We start from the raw sequence: 24,081 nt of genomic DNA, 5'->3' as shown, positions 1-24,081 counted from the left end.
TTGGCAAATTCATTTCATTGCACCTTCGGTTGCATGTGACGATTAAATTTGACTTTTGACTTTGAATCCCCTTATGAATCCTGTGTGTTACAATAGGATTACCTCTAAACTCTTCTAAACTTCAATGAATATAGGACTAACCTTCTCAAGCTTTCTTCATGTGTCAACATCTTCATCCTCGACATCAATCTAATGAACCTTCTTTCTCGTGCCTCGTTCTTCAGCTATGGAGATGACACTCCATGCAGCACTCCAATGCAGTCCCATCAATACCCTGTTCAAATTGAGTCAAAACCTACCTACATTTTTTTTCCGCTCCCTTGTAATAAAGGCAAAATACCCATTTTTTACATTAAGTGTTGCACTGCATATCAGTTTGTAATACAAAGATATAAAGAAGGCTCGCTAGATTGATATTTAGATAAATACGTGAACATGTATTAGATCCCTACATTTGGCAATATTTTATGCTTATTAATTTAAATAATAATTTACATTTTCATTCTCCTTCCAAAGTGAGTTTACTCACATTTTCCTACAATATATTCCACTGGCCACATTCTTACTCGTTCACTAAACTTACATAAATCCCTCTGCGGTCTCTTTGCATCATCTACATGGCACATTAACTACATAATCTACATAACTACATAACTACAATAAGCACATTTTCCTGCAGTACACTAATGACCCTCTTTTTTGATCCGATATGATCCGATATTTATCCCAGAAGGGAAATGGATCTCAGGAGGGAAATTGATCAGAGAGAAATTCCAAGTCTTTAATATAGCTTGTAAATAGTTGAGACATCAACAATGATTCCTGTGATACCCCAGTAGTTACTGATTGACAATCGAAACTGATCAATTTATCCTGAACCTTTATTTTCTACTCATTGGCAAATAATTCTCAACCCCAATAAAACAAATTGTAGATGCTGGAAATTTGACATAAAAATAGAAAATGCTGGACCAACTCAGCAAGTTAGCCAGCATCTATGGAAAGAGAATTGTTAATAATTCTGGTTGGGGACCCTTCATCGGTATTGACAGAAAAACAAGTTAGTCGAGATAGAGAAGGTGAAAAGGTTACAAAATGAAAGTCTTGATCATTTAAAATCAAAGTGTGTAGTAAGTTCTTCTCTTGGGGCGGTGAATCTGGAATTCCAGAGGATATACAAAAGGTGCAGGAGTAGGCCATTCAGCCCTTTGAGCCCAGCACCGCCATTCATTGTGATCATGGATGGTTGAAATATTTAAGATGGGGATAGATACATTATTTGAAGCTCGAGAAATTTTAGGGCAATGAGGAACTGGCACAAAAAAGGAGTTGAAGCCAGCATAGATGATTAAAACAAAGTGCTGGAGGAACCTCGTGCGTCAGGCAGCAACTGTGGAAGAAATGGACATGCCTTTGCCTGACTTGCTGAGTTCCTCCCGCACTGTGTTTTGCTCAAGATTCTATTACTTTCTTGCATCTACAGATCAGCATGATCATATTGGATCCTGTGTGTTCCTACTTCCCTGTAGCAACTTGATTGTTATAGGAACGACAGCATGAGGTTGGGAGATAAGCTTACATTATATCACGTTACAAAACAAGAAGCCCATTGTCTCTTTGCTAATCAGCCATATGTCAAAACACGATGGAAAGCTTAAATTTACTTCAGTATTTTGATAGGGAACTATATAAAGATTGTAAAATTGCCTTCGTCCACAAATGCAACACCCAAAGTCCAATATGTTAATTTTCTCACATCAGCTTCAATAAATTGTGATTGAGGCGATGATGTTCCCACCTGAATAGACAAAGCACCTCAAATGATGTCCCAAAACTCTGCAGTTGGTTACTTTACATTCTTGCTAGAAGCAAACACACCAGATAAATCTGATATGATATTTATGTATTTTAGTAAAATGCAAAAGGCTGTTTTCATGCTGTAAAAAAAAATAGAAACATAGAAATTAAGTGCAGGAATAGGCCATTCGGCCCTTCGAGCCTGCACCGCCATTCAATATGATCATGGCTGATCATCCAGCTCAGTATCCTGTACCTGCCTTCTCTCCATACCCTCTGATCCCCTTGGCCACAAGGGCCACATCTAACTCCCTCTTAAATATAGCCAATCAACTGGCCTCAACTACCCTCTGTGGCAGAGAATTCCACAGATTCACCACTCTCTGTGTAAAAAATGATTTTCTCATCTTGGTCCTAAAAGACGTCCCCCTTATCCTTAAGCTGTGACCCATTGTCCTGGACTTCCCCAACATCGGGAGCAATCTTCCTGCATCTAGCTTGTCCAACCCCTTAAGAATTATGTAAGTTTCTATAAGATCCCCTCTCAATCTCGTAAATTCTAGAGAGTATAAAGCAAGTCTATCCAGTTTTTCTTCATAAGACAGTCCTGACATCCCAGGAATCAGTCTGGTGAACCGTCTCTGCACTCCGTCTATGACAATAATGTCCTTCCTCAGATTTGGAGACCAAAACTGTACGCAATACTCCAGGTGGGGTCTCACCAAGACCCTGTACAACTGCAGTAGAACCTCCCTGCTCCTATACTCAAATCCTTTTGCTATGAAAGCTAACATACCATTCGCTTTCTTCACTGCCTGCTGCACCTGCATGCCTACTTTCAATGACTGGTGTACCATGACACCCAGGTCTCGCTGCATCTCCCCTTTTCCTAGTCTGCCACCATTTAGATAATAGTTTGCTTTCCTGTTTTTGCCACCAAAATGGATAACCTCACATTTATCCACATTATACTGCATCTTCCAAACATTTGCCCACTCACCCAGCCTATCCAAGTCACCTTGCAGTCTCCTAGCATCCTCCTCACAGCTAACACTGCCCCCCCAGCTTAGTGTCATCTGCAAACTTGGAGATATTGCTTTCAAATCCCTCATCCAGATCATTAATATATATTGTAAATAGCTGGGGTCCCAGCACTGAGCCTTGTGGTACCACACTAGTCACTGCCTGCCATTGTGAAAAGGACCCGTTTTACTCCTACTCTTTGCTTCCTGTTTGCCAGCCAGTTCTCTATCCACATCAATACTGAACCCCAATGCTGTGTGCTTTAAGTTTGTATACTAATCTCTTATGTGGGACCTTGTCGAAAGCCTTCTGGAAGTCCAGATACACCACATCCACTGGTTCTCCCCTATCCACGCTACTAGTTACGTCCTCGAAAAATTCTATAAGATTCGTCAGACATGATTTACCTTTTGTAAATCCATGCTGACTTTGTTCAATGATTTCACCACTTTCCAAATGTGCTGCTATCCCATCTTTAATAACTGACTCTAGCAGTTTCCCCACTACCGATGTTAGACTAACTGGTCTGTAATTCCCCGTTTTCTCTCTCCCTTTCTTAAAAAGTGGAGTTATGTTTGCTACCCGCCAATCCTCAGGAACTACTCCAGAATCTAAAGAGTTTTGAAAGATTATTACTAATGCATCCACTAGTTCTGGAGCTACTTCCTTAAGTACTTTGGGATGCAGCCTATCTGGCCCTGGGGATTTATCGGCCTTTAATCCATTCAATTTACCCAACACCACTTCCCGGCTAACCTGGATTTCACTCAATTCCTCCAACTCCTTTGACCCGCGGTCCCCTGCTATTTCCGGCAGATTATTTATGTCTTCCTTAGTGAAGACGGAACCAAAGTAGTTATTCAATTGGTCCGCCATATCCTTGTTCCCCATGATCAACTCACCTGTTTCTGACTGCAAGGGACCTACATTTGTTTTAACTAATCTCTTTCTTTTCACATATCTATAAAAACTTTTGCAGTCAGTTTTTATGTTCCCTGCCAGTTTTCTTTCATAATCTATTTTCCCTTTCCTAATTAAGCCCTTTGTCCTCCTCTGCTGGTCTCTGAATTTCTCCCAGTCCTCTGGTATGCTGCTTTTTCTGGCTAATTTGTACGCTTCATCTTTTGTTTTGATACTATCCCTGATTTCCCTTGTTATCCACGGATGTACTACCTTCCCTGATTTATTCTTTTGCCAAACTTGGATGAACAATTTTTGTAGTTCATCCATGCAGTCTTTAAATGTCTTCCATTGCATATCCACCGTCAACCCTTTTAGAATTAATTGCCAGACAATCTGGGCCAATTCACGTCTCATACCCTCAAAGTTACCTTTCTTTAAGTTCAGAACCATTGTTTCTGAATTAACAATGTCACTCTCCATCCTAATGAAGAACTCAACCATATTATGGTCACTCTTGCCCAAGGGGGCACGTACAACAAGACTGTTAACTAACCCTTCCGCATTACTCAATACCCAGTCTAAAATAGCCTGCTCTCTCGTTGGTTCCTCTACATGTTGATTTAGATAACTATCCCGCATACATTCCAAGAAATCCTCTTCCTCAGCACCCCTGCCAATTTGATTCACCCAATCTATATGTAGATTGAAGTCACCCATTATAACTGTTTTGCCTTTGTCGCACAAATTTCTAATTTCCTGTTTGATACCATCTCCAACTTCACTACTACTGTTTGGTGGCCTGAACACAACACCCACCAGCGTTTTCTGCCCCTAAGTGTTTCGCAGCTCTACCCATACCGATTCCACATCCTCCAAACTAATGTCCTTCCTTTCCATTGCGTTAATCTCCTCTCTAATCAGCAACGCTACCCCACCTCCTTTTCCTTTCTCTCTATCCCTCCTGAATATTGAATATCCCTGGATGTTCAGCTCCCAGCCTTGGTCACCCTGGAGCCATGTCTCCGTGATCCCAACTATATCATAGTCATTAATAGCTATCTGCACATTCAACTCATGCATCTTATTACGAATGCTCCTTGCATTGAGACACAAAGCCTTCAGGCTTGTTTTTACAACACTCTTACCCCTTATACAATTATGTTGAAAAGTGGCCCTTTTTGATTTTTGCCCCGGTTTTGATTTGATTAATGATCAGTAGAAAAAAATCGTGCCAGATTTCTTTGACTATAATTGAGTAATTCATTTTTATGAATTAATATTTTAGCCAGTCACTATATAATTATTCTAATTTTTGTTTAAACTGTGCATTTTGAGGCCACCTAAATGTTAATATTTCTCTCTATCTCATGACTGCAGCTTTTATTAGAACCCAAATTTTGTTTTGAATCTCAGACGCACAAACAGTTATAGTCATATAACATGGAATCAGGCCCTTTAGCCCAGCTTGTCCATTCCAACCAAGATGCCCATTTACGCTAATCTCATTTTCACACATTTGGTCCATATCCCTCTGAAGCATTCGCTGTACATGTCCCTGTCCAAATATATTTTAAATGTTGTTATACTACCTGCCTCAAACACTTCTGGCAGTTCATTCCATATACCCACTACCCTCTGTGTGAAAAAGCCACCCCTCATCTATATTACTAAAAGTCTGATCTTGACCGTTTTTGGCTTGCTGTGGCGTGATTTCCGAGAAAATGCCGCCACCTACGGCCGTCATTTTTGGCCACCTGGCTCAGAGACCCCCTCCGCCTTCCAGGACTGGAGGATTTTTCCCATCAATGAGAAATCAGAGAGATATTATTTTATTTTAAAATTGCCATTCTCTCTGTTGCCCCTGTTGGTGGGAGGGGGGAGGGACTATAAAACCAGGAAGTGGTGTGCCTCACTCAGTCTCTGCAACATGGAGGAACCAAGAGGGTCACGTCTCTCTGAGCTCTGAATAACACTGAACACATGTCTACTCAACTGTCAGTGCCCTTAATGTGATTTGAAAATGAAAATATGGTTGGTTTGAAGTAAAAATGCACTGCTAATGAATTAAAATGCACTGCAAATGAAGTAAAAATGCGCTGCTAATGAAGTAAAAATGCACTGCTAATGAAGTAAAAATGCACTGGTAATGAAGTAAAAATGCACTGGTAATGAAGTAAAAATGCGCTGCTAATGAAGTAAAAATGTACTGGTAATGAAGTAAAAATGCACTGGTAATGAAGTAAAAATGCACTGGTAATGAAGTAAAAATGCACTGGTAATGAAGTAAAAATGCACTGGTAATGAAGTAAAAATGCACTGTTAAAAATGCACTGCTATTTGGGTTGAAGTGAAAATGCACTGCTAATGAAGTAAAAATGCACTGCTAATTAAGTAAAAATGCACTGCTAATGAAGTAAAAATGCACTGCTAAGGAAGTAAAAATGCACTGCTAATGGTGTTTAAAAAATGTTGAGAATCTCTCTCCTGTCAATCACAACATGAATGCCACACCTTTTTCGGTGGAAGGGGGAGGGATTATAAAACCCGGAAGTGTGGGTGTGGGCTCAGTCTCTGTATGATGGGAAAGGGAGAGGTCACAACTCTGTCTGAGCTGTGAATCAACTGAACTGTGTGTGGTGTTTTGTGTGGTTTTATGGTGGTTTCACCTTGCTTGAAATGGTATGAAACTGCATTTGAATATGGTGGCCTTGCACCCTGCATGAAATGGTATGAAACTGCATTTGAATTTGGTGGCCTTACACCCTCCTTGAATGGTATGAAACTGCACTTGAATTTGGTAGTCTTGCACCCTGCTTGAAGTGGTATGAAACTGCACTTGAATTTTATGGCCTTGCCCCCTGCTCGACGAGGTAAGAAACTACACTTGAATTTGGTGGCCTTGCACCCTGCTTGAAATGTTAGGAAAATGGATTTGAATTTGGTGGCCTTGCACTCTGCTTGAAATGGAATTTCAAGGAATAGCCGAGAGTCAACTGCCAGCCCACCAGCCGTGAGTGAGCCGGCAGTACATCAGGCTTGAGGGACTGAGCTGCCACCCCAAGAATCCATTTGGCCGACAATGTCCATACTAGCCCTCTGGAGACCAGTAGTCCCTGCAGCCAACAACACCCACACCAGATCTCCAGAAAGCCCCCCCCCTCCCACCCCTCCACTGGCCACCAATATTGGAATTGGTGGAGAGGTGGAATATTGCGTTGGTGGACCAGCCCTCCCGTGTGAACATGGGACCCAACGGGTCCCACTTAGTCTAGTATTCCTATTAAATCTTGCCCCTCTCACCATAAACCTATGTCCTTTGGTTCTGAGGTACACAAAATTGCTGGAGAAACTCAGCAGGTGCAGCCGCATCTATGGAGCGAAGGAGATAGGCGATGTTTCGGGCCGAAACCCTTCTTCAGAGTGATGGGGGGTGGGGGGGGGGAGAAGGTAAGGAAAAGGGGAGGGGGAGGAGGATCCCGAGGGCGGGCGGATGGGAGGGTGGGAGGAGACAGCTAGAGGGTTAAGGAAGGGGAGGAGACAGCAAGGGCTAGCAAAATTGGGAGAATTCAATGTTAATGCCATCCGGACGCAAGGTGCCCAGGCGGAATATGAGGTGCTGTTCCTCCAATTTCCGCTGTTGCTCACTCTGGCAATGGAGGAGACCCAGGACAGAGAGGTCGGATTGGGAATGGGAGGGGGAATTGAAGTGCTGAGCCACCGGGAGGTCAGGTAGGTTATTGCAGACTGAGCGGAGGTGTTCGGCGAAACGATCGCCCAACCTACGCTTAGTCTCCCCGATGTAAATCAGCTGACACCTAGAGCAGCGGATGCAGTAGATGAGGTTGGAGGAGATGCAGGTGAACCTTTGTCGCACCTGGAACCAATTTTGCTAGCCCTTGCTGTCTCCTCCCCTTCCTTAACCCTCTAGCTGTCTCCTCCCATCCTCCCATCTGCCCGCCCTCGGGCTCCTCCTCCTTTCCTTTTCCTTCCTTCTCTCCCCCCCCCCCCCCCCCCCATCAGTCTGAAGAAGGGTTTCGGCCCGAAACGTCGCCTATTTCCTTCGCTCCATAGATGCTTCTGTACCCGCTGAGTTTCTCCAGCAATTTTGTGTACCTTCAATCTTCCAGCATCTGCAGTTCCTTCTTGAGTCCTTTGGTTCTTGATTCCCCAACCCTGGGTAAAGGGTGCAGAGAAAGTTCACGAGGAAGAAACCTGATATACCAGGGTCCACATGTCAGGATGAACAGACCAGGATGCTATTCTCTTGAGAAAAGAAGACCGAGGGATAACCCAATGGGGATTTCTTATATTATTTGGTTATGTGGAAACAGAGAGAAATGCTCCATTTTTAGGGAAAGATAATTAGAGACCATCAATGTATTAAAGTTATCAAGAACTACAAGTTTTCTCCCACATTCCAAGGATGCGCAGGTTTGCAGGTTAATGGGTTTCTGTAAATTGTCCCTAATGTGTGGGATAGAACTAGTGTATGGGTGGTCGCTAGTTGGTGTGGACTCGGTGGGCCAAAGGGCCTATTTCCAAGCTGTATTTCCAAACCAAATGAAAGTAAACTTAACTAAAACAAATGAATAATCTGAAGGAGAAAATCACCCAACAGTGATCATGCTACTCAACCAAACGTTTGGAACTTATGATAGACACAAAAAGCTGGAGTAACTCTGTGGGACAGGCAGCATCCCTAGAGAGAAGGAAAGGGTGATGTTTTCGGTCAAGACCCTTCTTTAGACCAGTTAGGAAAAAGGGAAATGAGAGATTTAGACTATGATGTAGAGAGATAAAGAACAATGAATGAAAGATATGCAAAAATGAATGAATTAAAACTTTATTGGCACATGTAACAAGTCACAATTAAATTATTTGCTCTGATGCCTTGCCAAGGTATTCAATAGTCATCCATAAAGGGCACTTACAGTTACAAATTCCCCCCCCCCCCCTCCCACGTCAGACGTACTTTCACCGACCACCCGTTTACTTTGGCCACGACAGGGCCCGCTCTAACTGTCGCTGTCCACCGGGCCACCCCGTCCTTGGCCGTTACACGGGGACGACATGACAACTCTTAACAGCATCAAGGGAGGATGTTTATTATTCCCTCCCATGTTTTATTTAGTTTTATTATTTATCGCGATTTTCCCTTCTTTTTTTAAACTAGTAAAGCGGGGTTTTTAATCTTTTAAAATCTTTTATCACGCAAGGAAATCTCTGTGCTACCAACTGAGACCAATTTTATTGTGACTTTCGTTTAAACTAGTAAAGCTTTTAACTGTTTTTAACCTTGAAGATTTTCCTGCCACCCGGCCCAATTGCAATATATACCATAGAATACTGTAACCTCGCTCGTGCCACATTGGATTTCTAAAATCGAAGATTGAATTAGTACCATGCTTGGATCTGGAAGAATACGAAACACATCAACACCAGTGTTGTATTTGGTTCTGTTGATTGCCTTCTCCCAACTTGGATTGAGGATTTTCCATCAATGTGACTCTGGTCCGTCAGAAATTAGTGTCCAGAAGAAGTACGTAAATACGTTTAGTGGAAATGGGTCAAAACACCCCCTTTCTAGTCTACCCTAGAGGTCGCCTACCATTGTTCATTATTGTCAGTTGTGCTGGACTTTTCTAAAGCATTTGATGTCATCCCACACCAGAGACTGCTTCGGAAGCTTGACTTCTATGGTATTCGTTCCAACACGAAACGATGGATTTCCAGTTTCCTGACAAAATGTCTTCAGCGTGTGTGTGTGAACGGAAAGAGCTCCAATTGGCATCCAGTGTTGAGTTGTACACCTCAGGGCACAGTACTTTGCCCACATCTATTTTTGCTTTAAATAAATGACATCCATGAAAAAGTCGCAAGTACGACCAGACTATTCGCTGATGATTGTTTGCTGTACCGTCCAATTAAGTCAGCTGATGATGAAGATGCTCTCCAAAAGGATCTCGATACTATGGTTGAGTGGTCACAACAATGGGGCATGCAGTTCAACCCTTCCAAATGTGAAACCATGCGTGTCACCAGAAAGAGGAATCCAGGCGAAACATCTTACAATATACTTGGTGCCACCCTTGAAGAATCCAAACAAACCAAGTATCTTGGCATCAAATTGCAGAATGATCTGCGTTGGAATGGTCAGACTCATCATGCAACGGTGAAAGCAACAGGTGTCCTAAACTTTCTGAGGCGCAACTTTCATCATTGTTCAACGTCTGTCAAGGAGAAGCTATACTTCACCCTCGTTAGACCTCATTTGGACTACGCAGTTGCAGCATGGGACCCATACATAAATAAAGACATTTCTTCCATCGAACGTGTCCAAAGACAGGCAGCTCGATTTGTTACTAACACCTATGAGAGAGAAGCGAGTTTCACCAAACTTCTGAATTCTCTGGGGTGAAACCCTCTCCAAGACAGACGTGAAGCTCACTGTTTGACCTGTTTTTACAAAATGTTAAATGGTCAGCTCGACATAGATTACAAGACCTACACCAAACCCAAACCAATTAGGAGCAGACGAGGGCATTCAATCCAATGAGTGATCCTAGCTACAAAGACAGATGTGTACTGCAATTCGTTCTTCCCCCGCACAATTAAAGCATGGAATAATCTCCACCCTACTTTAGTTATCCAACCAGATGCAACTAAATTTAAAGTAGCTCTTTCTTCCCAATAACCCTTTCTGGCTTAAGTCCTCCCTCCACCACCTCCAGTTTAAATTCCATTTGGAATATTTTGGAGGACCAAGAACCAAGAAGAACTGTTGCAGTCACTGTTTTTGTTTCAGTCTTCCAGCGTGTCCAGTCGTTTACTCACTTCTCATAATAGGACGTATGAAGCAATTAGTGACATTCTGCTCCAATTGATTTTGACATCAATGTAAACAGCCCAATGTGAATTGTTATGTTAAAGGCAGATATTGGCTGCACAACATATACTGAAACTCAATCTTGATTAGAAAGAGCATCAAAGATTATGGGGAGATGGCCGGAGGCTAGATTTTAGATGGAAAAATAGATCAGCCATGATTGAATGGCAGAGCCTCCTTGATGGGCCAAATAGTTTAATTCTGCTCTGATTTCTTATGGTCTTTCTTGGCCCGAATGTTTTTGTGTTACTCTGTTGAACTTTCACAAGTGTAAGGCAGAGAGCATACTGACTGGTTGCATCATCCCCTTGTTTCGATAATTTGAGCAATCAAGAATGGAGGCTGCAGAATGTAGTGGACATTGTCCGGTCCATCATAGGTCCATCATAGGTACGGACCTTGCTATCATTGCAAATACCAAAATACATAAAGCAACCATAGTAAGGCAGCGTCGGTAGTAGTTTGGTGTTGAGGTAGGACCGTGGTTCGGGTTGTGCGGAGTGGACCTGGAAGTAATAGTTCTCAGGCTCCTGTAGTTTCCAGCTGATAGTAGCAGCAAGAAGAAAGTATGACCAGGGTGGTGTGGATCTTTGCAATGAGATGCCTTTCTCTCAATCTCTTCAATGATAGCAAGGATCGTACCTATGATGGACCGGGCAATGTCCACTACATTCTGCAGCCTCCATTCTTGATTGCTTACTATCATTGTTTACTGAGAATAACTGATAATCTATTGTATAGTTACTGTTGTTGTTACATCTAATGCGTCTAAAGCTGCAGCAAGTACGGATTTTATTGTTCGTGTTCATATCCAGTGCACGTGACAAATAAATATTTTTGACTCCTGGGTCTGTCGCCTCTCAAGTCAATGCATAAGCTTTTTCTTTAAACAAAGTGAGCTTTTGAAATTGCGCCCATTCGTGTGTCTATTTTTGATCCATATTTCTTATTAGTCTCATTACTGTACATACACTGTCACATAAAATGCATAACTTGGACGAGTTAAGCTGTAGGGCCTGTTTTTGCACTGTATAACTGACTCTAACATGATAAACAAACTAGTGTCAACAATTTGGACCTGAGGAGAGCACCATGCTACCCAGTGCACTTCTTTAAGTATGAAAAATAGTTTCAAGCCACTAAACTATTGTTCATACACATGACCATACCGATAGGGCATGTCTCATTGAGAATTTGTAGGTCACTTAAAAATGGCAGAAGGTTATGAAAAAAAACACAAGCTTTTTTCTGCTTTTATTATACCAAGCATCATTTCACATTTGTTCAGAGCCATTATAATGAGGCAAGAAACATTTGGGCATATGCATTAATACATTGCTGAAAAATAGCTAAGAAATGCATGCAGTTTTCATTTGATCAACGGGGCTATGCTGATATTTATATTCCACTTGAGCCACATCCAACCCTTTCACCTTTCTCCTCCATGGACCTGTACAGCGTTCCCTTCAGATGCATCCTTCTCATTCATACTAATGTCTCAGTATAATATAGGGGCTTCTCCTTTGTTTCTTTCTCTATCATACGTGTGCCCATCCTTTTGTTTTGCTGGGTATTATCATACGTGTGCCCATCCTTTTGTTTTGCTGGGTATTCGGTTAATATTCCAATTGTGCATTTCTTTGGAATCGAATATCAGTGAAAATGCATCTTCATAAGTGTAATCCTGCTCTGTTAATACTTTCTGATTGACTTCTACATCCTTAAGTATTTACTTTTCCAATGACCTCACATATTGTGAATTTGCAACTGTGCTTAAATAATGGCCCCACTATCACTGCAATGATATTTGTGATTATAATTGATGAAGAACCTACCAATTGCTGCCTGACTTCTTCCTGTGACTCGGCCCGAGAGGTTATTGCTTCTTAGTTTTGTTAATGGATATATATAAGATGTGGTCTTAATTCTGGGCAGTGGCCAATTGAATAGAAACCATTGCAGAGCATGCCTTAAAAGTACTGTAATTGATATAAAAAAAAAAAACAATGACTGTTCAGTAAACCCAAAGAATAACCTTTGAACATTTAAAGTCATAGAGTCATATAGCACGGAAACAGGCCCTATGGCCCACCTTGCTCATGGCGACCAACATGCCCCATCTACGCATGTCCAACCTGCCCACATTTGACTCGTATCTCCCAAAAATGTATTCAATAACCTCATCCTTTATTATTTAACGTGAACTACTTTATGAGTTTATTCAACATGTGACCTGAGAGTTCTGTTCAATGAAAAGGACCCACATTCAAACAATAAGTTATCTGTGGTCGTCCTTGATTAACTGCGTATACTTCCATTAATCTCTCGTGAAACTGTGCTGGATTCCAGAATTCTGTCAACAAATGTTCTTGCCACTTGGACTGCACTCAACCTAATTTATTAATTGTTTGATAAATTAATACTTCATTTAATGAACTAATTCAGTCATCCTCTTACTTGTAGATTTTTGTCATCCGGATAAGTGCCTATCAAATGTGTGATTCTTTAGTTACAATGATTTCCATCCTCACTATTACCCAACAGACTGCTGAGTCCCTGTAATTGATTTGTTGATTATTTTTACCTCATTTTATGGTATTTATCATTAGATTTATTTTTTTTATTTCTCCAATTTTTGAGTAGATGCTCTGTTTCTATCCTGGCCCAGCCTTTAAAGCATTTTTCTTGTTTGAGAATTTATCTTTCTCATTTTTTTAATTAACATTTCTTTCCACTTTAGCCCTCAAGTCTGAGGGTTTTTAACCAGTTTCCTTGGTACTTGTTCTTATACAATTTGTTGCTGCCGAAGTATATCAGCAGACTGCACCATCACCCTTTATTTTTATAGATTCTCATTTTGTCCATTGCATTAATTTGTACCTTTCCAACTGTATAGGTCAATTCACAGGGAAATGCACCTACCATGTGGATTCTTTGTTTAATACCAATAGATAGAGCTCAGTAAGGTTTTTGAACCATAAAATCAATATACCTGGGGGTTGACCTTTGACTTGCCTCCTTAGTAAAAGTCTGAAGTTGTGAAAAACAATTCATTGATTTTATCACTTCCACTAAAATCAAATGAAATCCTTTCATTATCTTTCATTCACAATGAATATCTTCAATGAAGGAGGTACGTTAATAATCATTGGTTTCTTCAATGACCATAAAATCAGAAGTTGGCTGAATGACTCAATACTCAGACCACTCACGAATTCTGAGACAATTAAACAGTATCTACATACAGGCAGGAATATTTGAACACATTCAGATTTAGGTTGGTTATATAGTAATATTTATGCCACATAAATGCCAGACAAAGATAATCTCCAACAAGAACTCCAACTCAGTGCTTTAGATTGGTATGCCTATTGTTATCATCACCATTGTCTGTCTGACTGTCTTGCCTCTTCTTCCAGTGGCTATCGAGTGCCTCATTCTGACGATGGCTGTGAAACCAATTTGTAATTTAAATCAAAGTTTTGCCTGTAGCAACCATTTATTTACATTCTAAATCTCCACCTGCTTTTTCTCTGCCTCTTGAGTAACTGCTTTGGCAAAGACATCGTAACACCTATACAACCAACACAATGCAGTGTAGGATTGGCACCCCTTTTGAAAACAATGGTGGTGACAGCCTGAGGCTGAAATGAACAATTTGTCCAGCTGCAAGGTGGCATCACCAAAAGTTATTTTCGAGATTTAGAAACAAGGAACTTCAAATGCTGGTTTACAAAAGAAGACACTATGTGCTAGATTAACTGAGTGGGTCAGGCAGCATCCTTGGTGAACATGGATAGGTGATGTTTTGCGTCGGGTCGGGTGGGAAGTGCCCCGACCTGAAACATCATCAACTCATGTTCTCTAGAGATGCTGACTGACCCACTGAGTTACTCCAGCACTTTGTGGCGTCTTTCAAGTTCTACATTATTGGGAGACAGAAACATGGTCCAAATAGCAGGCTGCTCGTGACAGAATTGTTGGGAATATGATGCAAAAAACCTGTTTTATGTAACAATATATTTATTCTGTTTAAAATTCTTTTCAACTATAATTTCTGTTAGTAATGAGCTATCCCTGTGGCTATGTTTAATATAAAACAATGTTTATTCATGTATGCATGGTTTCACCTTTTACTCCAGGCGTATGTAACAAAATTGCATTTTTGCCCTCACTCTCGGCTCTACCTTTATCCTGAGTAAGTTGTTCAAAGTAATGATTAACTTTACCACCTATTATTTTGATAGCACGGTCTTATATTAAATATTGATAAACAGTTCACTTTCCAAAGAGCATGAAATCATTGATGCTTGGACCTTCCCTTTACTCATAATAGTAAGTAAATTATTGTCCAAGGGTACCCCTGTTAACTTCTACCCCTAGGTAAATTGGGCTGAAAGACATATTGAAAATTTTACGTATCCCGGTGAAAGAAATACAATGTTGTGTATTAATCTGTGTAAGTTGAAGTCTGGAGATGGGCCCTGACCCGAAACATTACCTATCCATGGTCTACACTGTTGCTGCCTGACTCGCTGAGTTACTCTACGATTTTGTGTCTCAGAAATGGTGTAAGTTGCTAAATTGTTTGTGATATTGTGCAGTGGATGGTGTAGCAATGTGTGAGAATAGGGATGATGGTGTTCAATGGTGCACCATTCCAGGATGGCACTGGCTGGATGATGCAACTGATCTTCACCTGTCCAATCTTTTTACTGCCTAATGACAGAATTTCTTTGTACAGTCCATGAGTTTGACTAATCTCAATGGTTCAATGGTTTCTTTATTGTCGCGTGTATCAGGTACAGTGAAAAATATTTTTTGCTCAGCAAGACTATCCCAGCACATCAGCATAATCACCGCAGTCTGTACAGAATGTGCAGAACATCCCACTGAGTAGTCTATAAGCATGAGGCACCATTTTGGCATCATTTTACACTCCCAGCTGCAGCTGGCCACAAAATCCTGTTGCAGTCGTCTCCTCCATTGTAGTTGATGTCACTCTCCACGCCTTGCTTTAATATTTTACTCCTGCATTTATTGACTCTGTTTTGGTGCTGTTTATATTCAGAACGCTATCTCAGTGACTGAGAAATTTGTCGATTGTTAGCTGTACACCACAATGGTCTGGAAAGTATTTTTTCCACTGGTGTTGTTCTGTCATTATTTGCCACGCTGAAAAATATGTTTGGTAAAATTCAATTATTTCCAAACCAATTGTTGAACAACCTGTGTGGTACAGGTGCACAACCTTTTATCCGAAGATCCAAATAACGAAAACCTCCGAATAGCGACATTTTTTCGGTCCTTGAAGAAAGGTCCTTGAAGACTTCACCGAGGGCAGCCCGCAGAGGTGACAGCGGAACCTCCGGTCGGTCCTCGAAGAAAGGGGAACTAAATCCCCATTCATAAAAGAGAAGGTGAGGGTATATTGCGCGGGAGGGTTAATAATTGACAATATGCTGCTACCTGCCAGCTGAGTTAAAAAGTTCCCACGGTAGACTCACGATACACAGTGTATCGTGAGTCTTGCGTGGGAACTTTTTAACTCAGCGTGCAGGCAGCAGTAGATTGTCACTCCCTTCAGTTTCACCCCACCTACACCCCTCTGCTTCCCGGCCATGTGTGTGACCCTTCCCTCCCCTCTCCAGCTCCCCGCTCATTGCACCGGCGCGGGGGCTTTGTACTGTCTTCACGTCGCGATGCTAGCAGCACAGTGCCAGTCACCGGAGACGTCAGGACCAACGGAACACCGACCCCCAGGCCCACTGCAAGCACGGAGATCCCAGAGACCCACAGCCAGCAGCAGCCCAGCCCCGTTCCAACTCCAGAGGAAAACTGCAAACTGGCCGGAGACGTCAGGACCACCAGAAGCCGTTCCCCGAGCTGCGCCCCCTCATCGGGACACCGACCCCCAGGCCCACTGCAAGCACGGAGATCCCAGATCAGCAACTCCAGCCCAGCCCCGTTCCAACTCCAGAGGAACACGCTCCCCATATGGGCAGAAGCTGATGGTGTGCAAAGGGTACGTCTTGTTCTTGGGGTCGCGCAGCTCGGGCTGTGGGCGAACTGCCACTTGTCGCCATAGCGGCCCATCGGGGAGCGGATTCCTCTGGAGTTGGAGGGGGTGGGGGGTATTGTGCTGTTTGATCGCCCCCTACTATTCCAGGGACAGGGAGACAGGACGTTCACCGAGGGCGGCCTGCAGAGGTGACAGCGGAACCTCCGGTCGGTCCTCGAAGAAAGGGGAACTAAATCCCCACCCATAAAAGAGAAGGTGAGGGTATATTGCGCGGGAGGGTTAATAATTGACAATATGCTGCTACCTGCCCACTGAGTTAAAAAGTTCCCACGATAGACACGATACACAGTGTATCGTGAGTCTTGCGTGGGAACTTTTTAACTCAGCGTGCAGGCAGCAGCAGATTGTCGCTCCCTTCAGTTTCACCCCACCTACACCCCTCTGCTCCCCGGCCATGTGTGTGACCCCATCCCTCCCCTCTCCAGCTCCCCGCTCATTGCACCGGCGCGGGGGCTTTGCACTGTTTTCACGTCGGCGATGGCAGCAGGCCAGTGCAGTCACCGGAGACGTCAGGACCAATTGGACGTCGACCACCAGGCCCGCCGCAAGCACGGAGAACCCAGAGACCCACAGCCAACAGCAGCCCAGCCCAGCCCCGCTCCAACTACAGAGGAACCTGGGTTGCGGATGACGGGGCGCAGCTCGGGGCGTCGTAGGGGCCCATCGGGGAGCGGGTTCCTGTTGGTCCTGACGTCTCTGGCCACCTGCTATCCTCCGGGAACTGTACCGCCCTTGCAGGAGAGTGGGGTTGTTTGCAGTTGCAGAGGGAGGGGGCAAGGGCGGTACAGTTCCCAGTCTCAGCTCCAGTCCAGGGGGGTGGCCGGAGACGTCAGGACCAACGGGACAGCGACCCCCAGGCCCACTGCAAGCACGGAGATCCCAGAGACCCACAGCCAGCAGCAACTCCAGCCCAGCCCCGCTCCAACTCCAGAGGAACACGTAGGGGCAGAAGCGGATGGTGTGCAAGGTGTTCTTGGGGTGGCGCAGCTCGGGCTGTGGGCAAACTGCCACTTGTCGCCGTAGTGGCCCATCGGGGAGCGGATTCCTCTGGAGTTGGAGGGGGAGGGGGGTATTGTGCTGTTTGATCGCCCCCTGCTATCCCAGGGACAGGGAGACACAGCGGCTTTTTAGACTGGTGGGCAATCACTTCCAAAGTTCTGCCCACACAGTCAGTACACCTCTCCTACACTGCATTTCATACAAACATTTATTCTGCAAGAAAAAACGACATTGAAGACTCAAACTCGCGACCGAGTAACTGCCGGGATCAAGGCGCAAACTCGCGACCTTGCGGATATGAGCCGAACACTCTACCACTGAGCCAGCCATTAAAATCTACGCTAAAAAATTTCCATTCCGAAGACCGACAAATTCTGAATTACGAAAAGTGTCTGGTCCCACGGCTTTCGGATAAAAGGTTGTGCACCTGTACTACCAGTTGTCGGACTGTGTGAGGACATAAGTGTGTATATATAGAACCATGTTCAATATATTTAATAAGGAGAGGAATAGGGAAAGAACCTCTGTATATAAATGAGTAGTGCCACCTCAGGCACTTTGTTCCTCTAACCACACCACACAGCTGCTGCAGCTCTCTCTGTTGCCCCTCAGTTCTTGCTTCTGATACCTTAATTTCCTGAAGTTGTGTGCTTCTCACTTTTGCATCTTTCGTTTCCATTGCTTCCATCTCCGCTGCCATTGCAACCTGAACACCTCCACTCCATCAGCATGACATTGACCATATCTTCAGCGACCATTTAAACCTCTTGAATTTCCAGCATTGATCCATGCAGGTCGCATCCTTCCTTTCTCTTTCCAAGTCCAATGCTCACTTTGGGGTTTTCTTACTTACCTGTAATTATCATGTTATTTATCAAGAAGACCGTGGAAATTTAAATCGGTTGGATGAGGCAATATTTAGCAAAGCTAAATCAGAAAATTTAATAACAAAGAACTGCAGATATTGATTTATACCAAGGATAGATACAAACTCAGCGGCTCTGAAGAAAATGAAGAAGGGTCCTGACCCGAAACATCACATCCATTTCCTCGAGAGATGTTCCCTGACCCATTGAGTTACTACACCAGTTTGTGTCTATCTTTCACATCATAACATTAATGCTCCAAATTGGAGCTGAAACTTCATCATATCGCCAGGGCCCCAGAATGTTTTCTTACCCTGATACTTGTTGCTCATAGCAAGGTCATGCATAATAAGGTGGATATTTAGGCAGAGGTTTTAATGGTAGCACAGTAGTGCAGTGGTAGAGTTGTTGCCTTACAGTGCCAGAGACCCAGGTTTGATCCTCACTGCCTGTACGGAGTTTGTACATTCTCCTTGTGTTCGTGTAGGTTTCCTCTCACACTCCAAAGCCATACAGATTTGTAGGTTAATTGCCTTCAGTAAAAATTGTAAATTGTCCCTAGTGTGCTGGTGTACGGGAGATCGATGGTCAGTGCGGACTCGGTGGGCCAAAGGGCCTGTTTCTGTTTCCCTAATGTATAAAGTTTGGATCAGACTTCATGACAAATGTGGCAGGACTAACCACTTCTATGTGCATCTTGTCATTCATGATTAGCTGGGCACGAGGCACACTGGCCATCATTTATTTAAAAAGTGGGTGGTGTTAGGACCAAAAATCAAAAACAATAGATGCTGGAAATCTGAAATTATTACAGAAAATACAGAAAAATGTAGAATGAGAAGATAGACAGACAAGCTGCCTGTCCCACTGAGTTACTCCAGCATTTTGTGTCTATCTTTGGTGTAAACCAGCATCTGCAGTTCCTTCCGACACATTTGTAAAAAGCGAACTGATTTAGGAAATAATAGTTGATAATGGCAGATTATTTGGTTCATAGATACTTTTTGATCAAAGCACAAGATCATTCAGTGAGCAGCTAGTTAACACTGAATATGTTTGCACATGTAATAAAAATCAAAAACAAAATATTAGATATCAGAATCGGGTGAATAAGTATCAGTAAATGATTAGTTCAGCAACATACTATATTGTGGCCTTAACTTTTTGTAAACAAAAAGATAAATTCATGATGGTGAAAGACCCATAAATATTATTTAGTTTTATTCTGATTTTCACAAATTTCATGTGCATCCTGGAATTTTCTATTTTGAGGTTACATTTAAATTTTGTAATTTTGTTTGATAAATTGCCTGACAATTCTTGTAATTTGAATATTTAACAAAATGGGCTCTACACCAATTTTGAGCAGGATTTCAAAGGAACCATTTCCTTAAATGCATAAAACTGGTAGAGCTGCTGCCACTCAGTACCAGAGTCCCAGGTTCGATCCTGACATCAGGTGCTGTCTGAATGACTGTGACCACGTTGGTTTCCACCAGTTGCTCCAGTGTCTTCACACCAAAAGATGTGTAGGTTTGTAGGTTAATTGCCCCCAGTGTGTAGGGAGTGGATGAGAAAATGGAAAACATGGAACTATTGTGAATGGGTGATCAATTGTCGTCGTGGATTCAGTGGGTCAAACGGCCTATTTGCATGCTGTATCTCCAAACTAAACTAAAACGCACAAATTCTGATTACATAATTAATGCAGGTTCCATGATATTACATCACCACCATGCCAGATGGACCCAAGGACCCAAGGTGGTCTCAACACGTAACATGATTTTAAGCATTTGGGCCCCTTTTAGTGCCTGTCAGACACTGAAGTGGAGTGGACTGGTGTTTAAATTATCTCATTGGAACCTCCATGGATAGATGATGGCAAACTGAAGTTACCCTTCCCAAGGATCCGATTTATCAGAATTGCTCTTGCATTTAAGATCCAGATCATCTCTGAATAATCAAAATATCGTAAGATCATGTGACCAGGAGCAGAATTAGGCCATTTGGCCCATCATGTCTACTCTGCCATTCAATCATGGTTGATCTATCTCTCCCCTCTCCCTCCTAACCCCATTCTCCCGCCTTCTTCCCACAACTTCTGACACCCGTACCAATCAAGAAACATCCGTACTAATCAAGAATGGGTACTAAGAAACACCCATACTAATGTATATGTGCCTAACTGTTGTCAGAATATTAATTGCACATTGTATGCTAATTGATATCACTGTGTGCCGATTATGCCTCTGTCCCACTTGGGAAACCTGAACGGAAACCTCTGGTGACCTTGCGCCCTACCCAAGGTTTCCGTGAGGTTCCCGGAAGTTTTGGTCACTCTCCCTAATGGTCGAAAGTTGTTTCAGTATTCAGTATTTACTTTCTTGAAAGTCGTTTCCGCCTCATCGAGGTTTCTTCTATGTTCCTACGATTATTTCAACAAAATCAAAACCGGCCTTGACTAAAAATATGTTGCCGTTTGGTCGAAGCCAGTGGAGTGGGGTCGCTATTTACTTACAGGGAGTCGAAGGCAATCTCCTTCGCTGACTGGCCATTTTGATTGGCTCATTGGAGTTTTCAGCAAAGATCCTATAGGATCTATGGTTTTCAGGACCTAGAAGATCCGCCGGAAGGTAAAATGCCCGCTAACTTTATTAACTTCTTAAAACTGTCTCCACTCCTTCGTCCCCTTCTCTCTCCCCTTCTCTCTCCCCTTCTCTCTCCCCTTCTCTGTCCTCTCCTCTTATTTCCCCTTCTCTCCCTCCCTTCTCTCTCCCCTTCTCTCTCCCCTTCTCTCTCCCCTTCTCTCTCCCCTTCTCTCTCCCCTTCTCTCTCCCCTTCTCTCTCCCCTTCTCTCTCCCCCCCTTCTCTCTCCCCTCCTCTTCTTTCCCCTTCTCTCCCTCCCTTCCGCGCTCTCTAAAGGACTTACCGTGCTCTGTGGCAGCCGTTTACCTTCCTCTGCTCCTCCGCTGTCTCTGGCCCCAACCTTCGCGATGTGTGTGTGTGTGTTGTGTGTGTGTCTGCGGTCAGTAGCAAAGATCCTGTAGGATCTTTGGTCAGTAGGTGCAGCTCACGCTTCGGTCGAGGCTTTCCAGGCGAGTGACCAAAACCTCTGGTGACTGATGGAAACCTTGGGTGGGGCGCAAGGTCACCAGAGGTTTCCGTTCAGGTTTCCTAAGTAGGACAGGGGCATTAGTTTCTGTGAGTGAGTGGGTCACAATCCTACAGAGGCTCATATAATCATTTCAGATCATTTACACTTGAGCCTCTATGTGGAAGTATTGAATAGTTTTTGTAATCAATTTTAATTTCAAATCTATCACATGGGGCATAGAACAATCAGTTATCTGTTAGAATTTCTTTCTTCGGTGTTCAGTGCAATCAATGACTTGATTTTTTTAGTGTCATGAAAAAATAATATATCTCAATTTAGTGTGTGATAAAATAAAGTCAGTGTGCGGGTAAATAAAATCAAAGCACAGTATTTTTCATTTTTGGAGGATTTTCTCTGCTTGCAAAGAATTATGCAATCAGAAGAACTTATTACATGCTTTCATAAATCTAGACTAGAAGAATGGAATTTTCAAAAATATTCCCTCCACAAATTTCTGATAAAAGCAACCTTAAAATTTTTTTTTTTTTTAATTCAAATGTTTTTCCATGACTATTTACCCAGATGCATTCATTCCTTAAGTCGGTAAACCACAAAATCTTATGTGTATTATGACCTATTAAATTAATCTAAATGAAAGACGATTCATCAAATTAAATTAAGCTTGCTTCAATGTAAAACTAACACTGCTGGATACTGAAAACTGCAAACTGCATTTCTTAATTAGCAGTAAGCTAGTTACAATTTTGACCAAAAGAAAACTGGTTCCGGGGTAGTTTTTATATAATTCTTTACTCATTATTTTACTTGCAGCTTTGATTTAACTGTGCTCTTAAGTGAGACTGACTGTTTCTGCATCAATGAATCCAAAGCATTCTGGACATTAAGTAACTTCCATTCTGCTCACAGCAATGATAATTTGCTAAACAGCAACTCGTCTAGAACTGGCAACTTCACCAGCAGAGATAAGTTCTCCATCAGCACAGGATGCATCAGCAGGTGAGATGGTTAATAAATTATGACCTGAGGTTTGTTACTGCTATCATGCGATGTTCTACATCACCAATGTCACTGGAATTGTTCATGTGCACATCATGACCACATCATGAAAAATGTTTTAATATCTTTTAAAGAGATGATAATGATCTTTTTCAAAAATCTCCAAATTACTTGGTACTTGCTTCATTTCCTTTCAGCTGTTGGTCTCCATTGCAATAATTAAAGTGACTGAACCTAGGTCAAGCCGAACCTAGAACAGGTTCAATGGGCAGATTTTACATCAGAGCTTTGGGTTACTATTGCTCATGGAATTCAGTGTTGGAGCTAAATTGGCAGCAACTTCAATGTAGAAGTTAAGGACTTCCATCTTTTCCCACATTTGTATGGCCATCCCAAACCCATTCACATTTGCGGAGGCAACAGCTCGTACTCCTGTGTAAAACAGACAGTCTTTTATAGAAGTTTTGAGTAGAATTTAGTAGAATTATAAATACGAACAAAATTTTTCATTCAAAATCTTCAGTGTAATTGTCATTGAAAAAAATCTATTTTTCTAATAGTGAAAACAAATCTGCAGGTTGAGTGATTCATGTACTATAGGTTATTAACATATTTAATCAATGTAAGGACCAATAGACATAAAAATCAAGGTAACGATTTCATCAGTACATTCCGTAGGAATATTACAATCTCATGGTTTTAGAGATCTGTTTGAAATCGATTTAATCAATTGTGGAAAAAAAAACTTGCTTCCATTCCATAATATTTCATAAATGCTGGAGATGCTGTGCAGGAGAGGCTGCATTGTGGGGGGAGAGAGTTATTTTAATATTTATAGTGTCTTCTTTTATCAAAACTTCTCAAAAGTTATTAGCAAATCCTGACTGACCGATTGAATATTTCAGTTGGAACTCGAGGTTCCCCGCATCCTGTTTCTGCAATGGGATAAGTGGTCAAGTTAACTTTTCTTTTTAAGTGGCATTACAGTGTCTTTTGAGGTGAGAAATTATGTTCTGGGAGCAAACTCCATTTGGACCCAACAGATTTTTATTTCACTTTTCCCAACCAACAATCTGTGTTGAGGTCAGCAATTTTGTACTGTGGCCCACAGGCTATTTTAAGTTAAGCCAAAGTTTACTAAACGTATTACTTGTACATTGGTAATAAATAAATATTTCTCCTTATTCTCATATATGTGGTAATTTGGACTACTTTGAAACCAAACATGAACTGCTTTCACCATTGCTCTAGTGAGTTTCGACCCGAAACGTTGCCTATTTCCTTCGTTCCGTAGATGCTGCCTCACCCGCTGAGTTTCTCCAGCATTTTTGTCTACCTTCGATTTTCGAGCATCTGCAGTTCCTTCTTGAACATTATATTTGATTCCACTGTTTATTGATGAGTGCATTTCTTC

The 24,081-nt window shown here is 42.4% G+C and overlaps 1 protein-coding gene across 1 annotated transcript in view; it reads left to right on the top strand.

Annotated features, from left to right (window-relative positions):
- LOC129705828 (polycystic kidney disease protein 1-like 1) overlaps positions 1 to 24,081 on the top strand; it is a 221,641-nt gene that overhangs the window by 28,505 nt on the left and 169,055 nt on the right. The window contains 1 exon segment of the mRNA XM_055649665.1: positions 22,482 to 22,667. Within this exon segment, the coding sequence (XP_055505640.1) occupies positions 22,482 to 22,667 (186 nt within the window).

The sequence above is a fragment of the Leucoraja erinacea genome, chromosome 2, assembly GCF_028641065.1.
Source record: "Leucoraja erinacea ecotype New England chromosome 2, Leri_hhj_1, whole genome shotgun sequence".
In the NCBI taxonomy this organism is placed as follows: domain Eukaryota; kingdom Metazoa; phylum Chordata; class Chondrichthyes; order Rajiformes; family Rajidae; genus Leucoraja; species Leucoraja erinaceus.
The sequence above is the reverse complement of the archived record's forward strand: the minus strand, read 5'-3'. Positions and strand labels throughout refer to the sequence as shown.